Source organism: Homalodisca vitripennis, unplaced genomic scaffold (assembly GCF_021130785.1).
Source record: "Homalodisca vitripennis isolate AUS2020 unplaced genomic scaffold, UT_GWSS_2.1 ScUCBcl_4832;HRSCAF=11241, whole genome shotgun sequence".
NCBI lineage: Eukaryota > Metazoa > Arthropoda > Insecta > Hemiptera > Cicadellidae > Homalodisca > Homalodisca vitripennis.
The window spans coordinates 32,456-45,580 of NW_025780955.1; the positions used below are offsets into that span (position 1 = coordinate 32,456).

At 32.5% G+C, this 13,125-nt stretch overlaps 1 protein-coding gene across 1 annotated transcript; it reads left to right on the forward strand.

Moving 5' to 3' along the window:
- The first annotated feature begins 8,791 nt into the window (after positions 1 to 8,791).
- LOC124373108 lies at positions 8,792 to 9,271 on the forward strand. The gene has a single exon (XM_046831502.1). It carries the CDS (start codon positions 8,792 to 8,794, stop codon positions 9,269 to 9,271), a length of 480 nt encoding a protein of 159 aa, XP_046687458.1.
- Positions 9,272 to 13,125: the final 3,854 nt, after the last annotated feature.

Genomic DNA, 13,125 nt, shown 5'->3' on the forward strand with positions numbered 1-13,125 from the left:
TCAAGCTCCTGACCCAGAAATTGAATACTTATTAGAATCACCTACCCAACTATCACTTCCTGTTCAGCCCTTTACTCCCTCTGAAGTAACTGAAATAATTGTGAAACAATTGAAGCCATACAAAGCTCCTGGGTATGACCTCATTACAGGAAGGATTTTAAAAGAACTGCCGAGGAAAGCTATTATGTTTTTGACTTTTGTCTTCAACGCAATATTGAGAATTGAGCATTTTCCAGCACAGTGGAAATTATCGGAAATTGTCATGGTAGCTAAACCTGGGAAGCCTCCACATCAGGTTAGTTCTTATAGGCCCATAAGTCTATTGCCTGTGACTTCAAAAGTTTTTGAGAAGCTTTTTCTAAAACGATTTCAGCAAGTTATTGATAGCGGCAACCTTATCCCCAACCATCAGTTTGGTTTCCGCCAGAAGCACTCTACCATTGAGCAGATTCATCGTGTGGTCAATGTAGTGAAGGAAGATCTGGAAGCAAAAAGATACTGCTCGGCTGTTTTTCTTGATATCAGTCAGGCTTTTGATAAAGTTTGGCATGAGGGTCTCTTTTATAAATTAAAACTACTAGTTCCTCATTCTTTCTTTAATGTCATCAAGTCCTATTTGTCAAACAGGTTTTTTCGAGTCAAATTTCAAGACGAATACTCCGACCTCCACAAAATTGAGGCGGGCGTTCCACAAGGCAGTGTATTGGGTCCTATCTTCTACACCCTCTTCACATCTGACATACCTGTACGAGCCGATGTCACCATGGCTTTGTTGATGATACCGCTATACTAGCCTCTCATGAAGTCCCAGGAATTGCATCCCAACGACTACAATCTGAGCTGGATGACTTGTCGGAGTGGCTTGTGAGATGGAGGGTGAAGGTTAATGAAACCAAGTCCACTCATGTAACTTTCACAACAAGGCCTGCTAACTGCCCACCTGTCTCTCTTAATAATGTCCTCCTCCCCCAATCTGAAGAAGTGAAATATCTGGGTATGCATCTAGACCGAAGACTAACTTGGCGTTCTCATATCTGGCACAAAAGATTATTTTTAAACTCAAAATTCAAAAAAATATCCTGGCTTTTAAACAAGAGGTCGAAATTATCATTAAGAAATAAGTTGTTAGTATACAAGGTGATTTTGAAACCTGTTTGGACTTATGGTATACAGCTTTGGGGTACAGCCAGTAACTCCAACATCGAAATTCTCCAACGTTTTCAGTCTAAAGTCCTTCGGAACATCCTGGAAGCTCCGTGGTATATAACTAATCAATTAATACATCAAGACACCAAAATTCCCACAGTAAAAGAGGAAATAACTCGCTACAGCAAGAAGTACCAAGACAAGCTGTATTCTCATCCGAACTATCTTGCGATGAACCTGTTGGATAATAGTGCGTCAGTTACACGTCTGAAGAGACACTCAATCCTGGACTTACCTCTTAGGTTCTAATTTCAAACTTTCTTGTTTATTTGTGTTAGCTCTATCGCTGGATAGAGTCTAACTCGTGTTAATTTATTATTTTATCTAATTTACTTATTGTTCTAAGAATGTCTGAACAGATTGTAAATAAAATTGTCGAAAAAAAAAAAATATTTATTATTAATGCAGATCAGTGGCGTGTATAGAACATTATTTCAGGGAGGCTCACCCACTGGTTGGTTTAACAAGTGGGTAAAATCTTAATGTTTATTTGTCAAAATGTCATGAGGCTCATGGCGATGATATCATTATAGTTTTAATTAATTATTTTATTTTTATTTCACAAATTCAATTGGATATGAGTTAATTTAGTATTTATTTTTAATGTAAATAATAGAATTTAACATAAACATTAAGAATTTGCAATAGTTAAATATTATTTATAAAATGTGACATTTCCTTGCAAAAATATTCCCTCACCGTGAACAGTAAAAGAATGGTAAAAACTTAGTTTAAGTAATTTATTTGGATATAAATTTTGTTTATTTTTATTCTAAACTTCCTAGTATAAATAAACTATTAAAAGGTCATTTCATTCCGGAAGGCAATAGTTTCATCATTTCTTACTTTTAAATAATCTTTGAGATGAGGAAATGATGATGTAAATGACAATGATGTAAAAACAAAACTACCGGTACCCAACTTTTTAAACAAATAAAAATCCATTTAAATACACGCACCAAAAACTATAAAGAAAATCTGAAAAATACAGCAACAAAATATTGTTGCCCTTTCCTCCAGAAAATTGACTAGAAGTTAGTGCATACTTCTTTAGTAACGCGATACAATTTTTTATAGAAGGTGTGTTACTAGCATCCGATAAACATACGTGTATAGTATGTGAAGAACAGTGTTTATACAACGCTACCCCTCTGAAGTGTCGTCTCCATCGTACCATTGGCCTCTCAATTTGTTCAGGTCAAGCCCTAAGCTTGAAAGGTATCCAAAACTGTATTGGCTAATGCTGCCCTAGTAACATCATATATTAAAACAAGTAACGAAATCTCTGATTTTGCATGATGTATTGCCAACATAACGTACCTAACTAAAGAGAAAACTGTTCCACTCGACTAATGTCTGTTGTTTCGTCTGCTAAAACTTCTCTGACATTTGTGACAATCTGTCTTTAAACCAAATGTGCTAATCAGCTCATTTTGAATAAAATAACTTTTGTAGGTTCAATAATTAAAAGTATTAGGACGTTGTCTCCACTGTTAGTTCTGTATCTCAGCAAAGATCGGAAATTTCCATATTTTTCTCTACCACTTCTAAGCCTATTCGTCTGCAACTTAGTTCTATAATTTTGTTGCCTCCCGCAAAATTTCATAGTATCTATTATAGGAATGAGCTTTTCCCTATTTTCATAACAGTTATTATTCTTTGAGGATTTAGTTTATTACCAACGGACTTTTTTGGTTTCAACAGATTTTGTGTTATCATTGTTTGAGATATGTACAATCTTTTTGTTTAAAAAATACTTCTTTTGCGTTTTCAAATTAGTGAAAGCCTGTCTTTCCAATGCCCCTGACATTTGGTGGTCTCCTTTTCCTAAAGTTTCAGAGTGAGAAATTTTTACGCTGTATATACAAAATGAGCCAGACTTTCCCCATTTTATTTGAAAAGCATGGTTTGAACTAGAAATGGTAGGAAATTTATATCCCATCGAAGGTTTGCAAACATTTTGTAACAGTGAAATTTTTCTTCATTTGTTTAACTTTGAGAAGTCGTTTTGACAATTATGTCCAATATTATATTTTTTGTTTGTGCAACATAAACAGTGGCATCGATGCATCATTGTTAACAGCACAGTTAACTTTACTTAAGTTTAGTCTTTTCGCAAAAAAAGTGTTAAGTATGTGTTGAAAAGTGCTTGTGTCTTCATAATGAACTGAGCTGAACTAAATAACAAGTACAACAATCTCACCACCACTTAATTGCAGTTGTAACTAATGCTTTACTCAAAATGCTTCGAAACCAATCAAAATGGTCTCTAGGTTAGGTTGCCGCTTCAAAATGTCAACCAACACAACCCCTACATCGTTGCATTTTTACAATTAATCCATATGTACTGACAATAATAACAACAAAGAGGCATACTCGAAAATGAAAGCGGTAGAAAATGTATATATCAATGTCCATAAAATGCATCATATCGATTTATGGAGACCACTCATTTAAATGTCTAGTGCTAACTATTTAATTAACTTCATAGAGCCTTTATTTAGTTTTACTTTGTAGAGGCTGGAGCTCCATTTTATATTTTTTCATGCCCTCACAGTAATGCTACTGGTTTTGGAGAACAATGACATTTATTGTAATATACTACTACTATACACTTTAAATAATGTTAAACTTAATTTGTATTCTGATGATTATAGCTAGAAATAATAAATAACTCAGTATGATACAAATGTGAACTTTAATGATGATAAATTAATTGACATACGGGTTTTAATTTTGGAAACAAGATGGAGGATACAATAATGGTAAATTTTTAAATACAGTTCTTAAATTTTAGGGCAGGGTGGTCGTGCTGGCTTAATGAAATAGAAATATTAGGTATTGTTTTTAATAAAAGATATTGTAATTTTGAAAAATAATTTTGTTAAATTTTAATTATATTAATTTTGAATTGTTAGCCAAATCGAATGTTTCTGGGTTTTATGTTCTTCCAATGGATCACTGTTAAATTTAAAAGGAACTTTCTCACCCAATGTCTGTCTTCTGCTTCTCTGTACTTCAGTGATAATATGAATTTAATAAATTAACCTTTCTTTTGAACCAAATACTGCTGAATACAATGTAACCAGTTTCTTTATTTAAAATAACAATCTTGTTTCACTTCTTCTATATCCCTCTCTCCTTTAAACTTTTAAACCTCTGCTCTTTTCACTCAACAATCATCCCTGCACACTGTATCACTGACATTAGTTTACTTTATAACTTTTGAGTTTTATATGTAATAAGGTGAATTTTGATTAATTTTGATACATTTAATTTTGTATTTATTATTGTTTGTATTAAAATTTGAGACAATTTATAAATAATTATTCCTTAATTATTCAATTATTATTACTAATAAATTTCTAAATTAAATTAAATATTGAAATGAATGTGAGATGGGTGTATGAAATGAGTCATTACATTATAAAAGATGTCATCTTTAAAAGTACAACATGTTTCTGTTGTAAGCTTTTGCTGGCTCCAACAGCTGGCAATAGTAGATAGAATTTACTGCAAGTCGGTCATGTAGAAGAACTAGCAGTAAAACCTTGACCTGGTCAAAAAATTATTGCTAGAACTAACTGACACCAACCTCAGAAGTAAATTCATCTACAGTGAGCAGACAATCTTCTCTGATATGGTCACAAAAAGCAGAGATTTTCAATCTGTGAGACTTGACGAACATTGATTATAGCTTAACATTTCAATACTCACTCGTCCAATCTACATGTGGGCATTTTACTGTTAGTAAGTTTACTAATAAAAGAAAGCAAAAACCTAAACGTGTTCTTCCATTGTTTAATAAAAAACTCTTTAAAGGGAAAATAACATTTAGGTTATCATTGTTGAATTTAATTAAAGCAATAAAAATCAAATGTCTAATAAGTTTTCTAATTGGCTGAACTCTCGTTGCTACATGGCATTAAATCATTAATGTTACAGCACGATCTTCGTAAAAATTAACAAATAAAGCCAAAAAATATATAGGTTGAATTCGTAAAACGTTTAACAGAAAGGAGTGTAAATAAACACAGAATAAATATAACACTTTTATTAGGGTCCAAATGAAAACAAAATAATAATTTTTTTTTTAACAGATTATTTTGAACAACAACAATAAGATCTAAATTCTTTGGTAAAGAAAATACAACAAAGTTGATATTAAAGAACTAATATTTGATTTTGGGCGGAAAAATTAAATATCTAAACAATATTGGTAGTGCTTATGGCAAGATCATAGGAACACAACAATTGCATAAAAATAAAATTGCAACAAAAAGTTTACCTGTTCTTTTTATACATCAAAACAGTGCTTTCTTATATGCACATTCATACTTAACTCAATAGAACACTCTCAGTACATTAATGCATATGGCAAAGTGTCAGCATATACATTAAAATAAAGATTGAATCATTTATTGATTATTTAAACCTTACAATGTGTTCAAAAAATCCTTAATTTACATTATAATTAGGTACTTTATTCAATGTTCACATAACAATGTGCTAAAATATAGTAAAACATGATCATTTTATTTTAAGATGAGACCAATACCTTCTTGTTCTGCCCGTCCTCATGGGCCACTGGCCTGTGTGAAGATCTTATCAAACAGAAAGGGAGAGAGTCCATACAGTACAAGGTTGATGGTACTGATACAAAGTGCAAGGTCACAGACAGGATTCAAACCTGTGTTATCTCTAACTCATATCCAAAGTCCAATGCCTAAGACCATACAGCCACAGGCTCTCCCTAATCAAACTACAAGATAGTACTTTTTGAATACAAATAAATGTTGTCAAAAAATTTGAAAATTGATTGTGATTTTATTAAAAATACAGGTTTAAATATTTATCCAAAATAGCCATTTGCTACAAAATTTACTCATTAAAAAAAAAACGATCTGAAATTATCAATATACAAATTAGAAATTTATACAGTATAGCAGTTTTCAAGTATTGTTGAAAATATACCTTAATTTTAGCCAAATGAACTGTTATTGTACTTTTCTTCCTTTGTCTTTTTGCCTCTTTGTATTAATTGTTGTTATAGTATAATACAATCATTTTAAAGTGTACAATTCTTACTACTTTATGACATATTAAAATGATAATAATAAAAAAGATAATAAATTATTTTCACCATAGGTGAATTAACATTCTATTGTGTAATACAGACTATGCACTAAGTGTATACTGACATGGTAAAAATCGAACAATCCATCCAAATATGCAAAATATCAGATAATTTACAGGTACAACAGTACGCTTGGAATCATTGTTTAAACTATAAATACTAAACAAATCTTTGTGATGTAAAAACCCTAATCACAACCTCTGTGTAAGCAGTAGGCTATTGTTTATTATAATTTAATAATTCATTTTTAATCTTAATCATTAACTATGGACTTCTATATTTGGAGGGTTAACCATCCGCTATCAGGGTGTAAAATCATTTATCAATACCAAGAACTCCAGTTTCTATTTATTTATCTATTTAAAAAGTTTAGTGAAAATCTCTATACCCACTTCATTAATTAATTACGTTTATGTACATTACTTACAGAGTTTTTGTAAATAAATCGTGAGATTTTTATTTGATCAAACAGAGTCCTAATACTTGTTTTTTCTATTCCTCACAAAATTCTACCAATAAAAGTAAAGAGGCACATATATTTTTTTTCTCTTTTCTATTCATACAAAAATATTACACACATACAAATTGATTTAAAAAAATAACTTTCACCGCTTACAACTTGAAGAATTGGATTAATTCCTTATAAACTCCTACAATTGTAATATAACTATAAACTTATAAAAAGTTCACGCAATTACCTTTGTTATAAAAAAAGTTAAAGGCAGTTATGCAGTTGTCAACACAATTGACAAAGTTATATTATAAACACAATATAACACTGTAATTATGGGTACAAACGAGAAAAAATATGATTATAATAACAATAACAAGATCTGTAATATACATAATTCCTAAACAATACTAAAATAAATCGTAAAATGATGAAAAAGAAATAAACTACAATAGAACTGCCAAGTATAAGGTTATACAGATCATTATAGTACAAGAGAGCAAACTAAAGCTGAACTATGTGTGAATACCAATGTGAGATTTCATCCATATTTATACAAAAAATGTATCAGAGGGCTTAGATACAACTGACAACTAATTTAATTAGATAAGTTAAATTAACTGAAATAAAGTAATATGAAAATGCACAAGCAAAGAAATCTGTGAGGACTGCTAGATAATAAAAGTGGCTCGAGTCGAGCTGATTTTTTTTCACAACAAACAGTGATATTTCATAATTACGAATTACTGCTCCTCTCAGAGTTGAAAAAGTTCATGGTACAAAGAAGTAGGTTATGTGCTGTTTCCAATTGATACATAATAACAACTACAAATGGGCCAAGGGATCTGAGCAGCCGAAACAGTATTAGTGATTCACGAAACATTGACCTCACCTACGCTCTGTCATTCTGTGATTGATTTAATAGAACTGAACTATCAAAACACCTTTTATTTGAATATAACCATGAGATAAGTGAATAAATATTCCAGTTCTTGCCGCTTGGGTCATGAGAAATACTGAGGGAAAAACATGCCATGTAGGGAAAGCACGATGTTCTTGGAAGACGCCCTTCTCCCCCACCAGCCCTTCAGGCGTCCGGCTGACCAGCGCACGCAGATCCCTTGTCTCATCTGTACCTCACCTGTTTTGAGAGAGCCATTCTTTTTAGTTCAGGTCTTCTTGATGGAATGGTTAAGTGTGTACTGTGCAAACGATTCAAATAAGCGCCTTTTTGTTATAGGACAAGATAGACACCTCTAGTTTTCACCATTTGTCTTCTTTTAACAAGACCTTTCTAATCAAATTTTTTACAATACGACCTTATCTCCTTCAAAATAATCTCCAATACAACTAATACACTTGTCCCAACGGTATTTCCATTGATCAAAACATTGATCGCGGCTAAGCTCTCTTATCAGTGTTCCCGTTCCGTAGCTATACTGCATGTGTGCTTACTTGTATAAGCTTGATTGCTAGTGCCGAATTGCTATACTTTATTTTAATACTTAGTTTTGAAAACTTTCTTCTTTTCTTTGTTTTGAAAATGGCTTCATGTAAAGTTTGTTTGAGTGCTATTAAGAGAAGTCAGTTAAAACTCGTTTGTGCTGATTGTCAGTCGAGTTTTCACGCTAGGTGTGTGAACATGAGTCAGGCGGATGTAGATTGCTTGGAGGAGCTGAACTCAGTGTGGAGGTGTAACTCTTGCAACAACGAACGCAGGAAAAGCATGAGGTTGGAGACGAGTGTGCAGGATGGCAAACTTACACTTGAGGACGTGATGAAGGTGCTTAATGACATCCGAGAGGACCAAAAAGCAACCAAGCAAGACTTCAACACTTCTTATGAGGCTCTACATGTCAAACTTGAGGAAAACGCTCAGTCACTTCAAAGCGCTTTACAGAAAATAGAGGAGTTTTCGAAGAGAGTTGTCGATTTGGAGTTGGAGAATGGTAAACTTAAAGAAAAAGGTTGATGAACTGGAAATCAGAGTGGATGACATGGAGCAGTACTCGCGGAGGAACTGTCTGGAGATCCAGGGAATTCCCGAAGAAAAAAATGAAAATGTTCTGGATATTGTCAAGGACGTTGGTCGCGCACTGGGCATGGATGTCAGCGAGGAGATGATAGACACTTGCCACAGATTGGGCCAGAAAGACAGCGGTTATAGAGGACCACGAGGTATCATCGTGAAGTTCGTCCGTCGTCTGGACAGGGAGGCGCTCCTGCAGAAGAGACGTGAGAGGAAGAAGGACTTTTCCACTCGTCACCTTAGTCTTGACAGGCCGTCGGACGTTCTCGTGTACTTGAACGAGTCTCTGTCACCGATGAGGAGGAAGCTGCTGGCCAAGGCGAGGATGCTCAAGAGGGACCGCGGCTACAAGTACATCTGGCTGCGCAACGGCAACATCCTGCTGCGTAAGGAAGAAGGATCTGCTGTAATTCAAATTAAAACCCAGGCTGACCTTGATAAGTTGTAGATTTAATCATTTTTTTCCTTTCTCGAACTCGTTTAAAGTAAAACTTTATAATGTAACAATTTTATTAATAAGAAAAAGTAAATTTTTAGATAATACACAATATACATTTGACACAGTTTTCCTTTTTCTTTTAGTTTAAAATGCAGAATTTCAACCTAAATGAGAGTTATTTTACTGACAATGTAGGAGGGAAAAATAGTGTAAGTATTATTCAGCAAAATATTCGTAGTATGCGAAAAAATTTTGATGAATTTATAGCGGAAATTTCTTCTTGGAAAAGTTACCAGAAATCATTATTTTAACTGAAATTTGGATAGGTATAGATGAATCAGATTTTTATCAAATATCTAACTATGATTTAATAGTACACTCAAATGAGAGCTACAGATCTGGTGGTGTTGCTATATTTTTCAAAAGCAATTTTTTTAATAGCTTTCATTATGAAAGAATTAAATTTCAGTCAGCAGACATTTTGAAAGCTAGATTAAGAATATATGATTTAGAATATGTTTTAATTGCAGTTTACAGATTACATGAAATATAGTATTACAAATTTTGTTTACGAATTAAGACGATATTTACTCAATTCTTGTAAAGAAACAGAGTCAAAAAATCTTTTAATTATTGGTGACATGAATTTAGATCTTTTTAAAGTAGATAACGATATTGATAGCTACAAAGCATTAATGGCCAGTTGCGGACTTGAGTCTCTTATACATGAAGTTACACGCGAAACAGACCAGACACGGACATGTATTGATCATGTTTTTGCCAGAGTAGAATGTAAAGACATGACTAGTGTAGAAGCTATAGTAATCAGGAGAGAGATCACCGATCACTACATGACGGCTGTGAGGTTGAGTTGTGGTGGAGTGTGTGCGAGCAGTGAGCTGGGGGACCAGTGCACTGTGACCCGCCTTGACTATGACCGGCTGATCGGTCTGCTAGGTGACACTGACTGGGCTCCTGTTTACAATCAGCAGGATGCTTCTGCTGCCTACGACTTGTTTGAAGGTAAACTTTTTACAGTATATTAAACAATGTAAAAAAGAGGTAGCGGTTAGTTCGAAATTTACTAAACTCAAACCATGGATAAATGATAATATATGTAAAAGAATAAAAAAACGAAATGAGCTTTATAAAAAAACAAGGAATAGACCGGTAAAACGATCCATTTAAAAATTATTATATTAGATACCGAAACAAATTAAAAACAGATATAGAACTTGTTAAGCGCGAGTATTATAGTAATAAGTTTGAAAGCAGTAAGGGTAATAGTAAGGCAACATGGAAAATAGTTGGTGAGGTTACTGGCCAAGAAATGCGCACAAACAAGCCTTTTTGTTTAAGTGTAAATAATGAAGTTATTACTAAGCCAGAAGAAGTTGCTAATGAGTTTAACAAATATTTTTTTATCTGTAGTAGATGAAGTTATAGATAGGCAACCAAAACCAGTCAGCTTTGAAAATAGTGCATATAAGAATGTATTTAATTTTTATCAAGAGAAATGTTCTATTATGATAGGGCCAGTTTTAAAGAGAAGATGTACTACAAGCAATTAATTCATTACAAAATGGAAAATCTCCTGGAATTGATGGAATCTATTCTTTTTTGCTTAAAAACATTTCTCATACAATTGTTAATGTTTTTACTTATATAATTAATCTTAGTTTTTCTACGGGAGTTTTTCCGTCAAAATTAAAGCAAGCGGTTGTTTATACCAATTCATAAGAAAGGTTCAACATTACTTTGTAGTCAGTTCAGACCAATATCCTTAATTTCTACCTTTTCAAAAATAATAGAGAAAATTATGAAAGAAAAAACTATTGAAGTTCTTAGAGAAAACAAAGTTTTTTAGTATTTAACCAATTTGGTTTTAGAAGTGGGAAGAGTACGGAAAACGCGTTACTAAAACTCGTAAGCTCAGTCACAGAGGGGATTAACAATAATTTATTTGTTAGTGCACTTTTTTTAGATATAAAAAAAGCATTTGACACTGTTGATCACAACATTCTTTTAAAAAAGTTGTATAATTGTGGTGTACGTGGAGTTGCTTATGTTTAAAAGTTATTTGACAGATAGAAAACAGTGTGTTAGAATTGATGGAGTTTTAAGTAGCATGGGCAAAAATTGTATATGGGGTACCACAAGGCTCTGTTCTTGGGTCAATTCTCTTTATAATATATATAAATGATTTATGCACAGCCAATTTTAAAGGACAAGTTACAGCATTTGCGGATGATACTGCCTTTTTTTATTCAAGTAGCACATTAAATAATATCGAAAGCCAAATGAATCTTGATTTAAAATGTATAAAGTGGGTGGTTTTCAAAAAATAATCTTGTGTTAAGTACCGAAAAAACTAATTACATGAATTTTTCACTTAAAAGGAAGGACTCTCCGAAGATAAGGCTAAACCTATAACTGTTTAAGTTGTTTAGTAAGTAGCAGCTCGTGTTCTGAATGTTCAGAAATAGAGGAGAAAAATGAAATAAAATATTTAGGTGTTACATTAGATAATGCGCTAAACTGGAAAAAAACATATATTAAATTTAAAGGCAAAATTAATATCAGGTGTTAGGCTGTTTTACTTTCTACGAAACATGTGTCCCTTGCAAACTTTGCGCTCTTTATATTTTTTCATTAGTTCAAAGTAGACTGCAGTATGGAGTTGTTTGTTGGGGTGGAACTTATAAAACTTCCCTAAACTCTTTAATTGTAATTCAGAAGCATTTTGTTAGATTAATCTCGAAAAAAAGTATTAGAGAACCTTCTCACCCTTGTTTTGTTAAACTTAAAAATTCTTCCTTTGCGACATTTGTACGTTTTTGCAGTATTAAAAAACTTTTTTATCGGGAATAGGAACTTAAAGAACTTAAACATTTTTAAGCAAAGATTACGAAATGCTAATGAATTCCAAATATCTAAGCCTAAAACAACATTTTATGTCAAAATCATATAACTATATAGGTCCAAAATTGTTTAACAAATTACCGAAAACCATTAGGCAGATAGAAGGTTTAAATAAGTTTTTGAAGGAAACAAAAAAATGGCTATATAATTATAAAAACATTGAAGATCTGTTTTTGACATTAAAATAAAACCGCTAAGGGTATTTAACAGTAGCAATTTAAGTTAGTTTTAAGTAGTATATCTTGTAACGTTATGTTATAAGTACATTTACTATAGCAGAATAGTTTTTAATTTTCTATATATTTTCTTTTTAACAACTAAGCACACATCTCTTGTTTTTATATGTAGTAGTGGTGTGGTTATAATTCATATGATTTTTAGTAATGTTAGGGAAACAACGTTGTTACAATTTAGTTGCCGCTATGGATTTTCTCTTAGTTATTTTGTTTAATATTATGATGGAACCCCAAAACAGGTTTTCAAACCTTAGGGGCCCTATTTATTTTCTCCTTAGTTAATTGTCTCGAAAAATTTATTATATTTTAAAATGTTAGTTTAGATACTTAAATTTTTACTCTTTATTTATTTATTTTTTTAGCTGCTAAGCATTATATAAGTGTAAAAGTTTATTTTGTTTAGGAGGCAGCCTGGCAAGTGTTGTTATTGTATTCTATACTTAAATTGTTAATGTATGTGTTCTTTTGAGAAAAGGAGAAAATAAACGTATTATTCTTATTCTTATTCTTATTATTCTTATTCATTTTTTGTAGTCATCTTTAGAAATGGCTGCAAGCTCGAGTTTCATTTTTTTCTTAACCTCTTCAACGCTATCAAATCGTTGACCTTTCAAGCCTCTTTTCATGTGTGGAAATAAAAAAAAGTCGCATGGAGCGAGGTCAGGCGAGTGAGTAAGGTGCGTGGGGCAGCGGAAACCCTGCCGT

Coding starts and splice junctions, on each gene's coding strand:
- LOC124373108 (XM_046831502.1), top strand. CDS start 8,792: ATGGAGCAGTACTCGCGGAGGAACTGTCTGGAGATCCAGGGAATTCCC.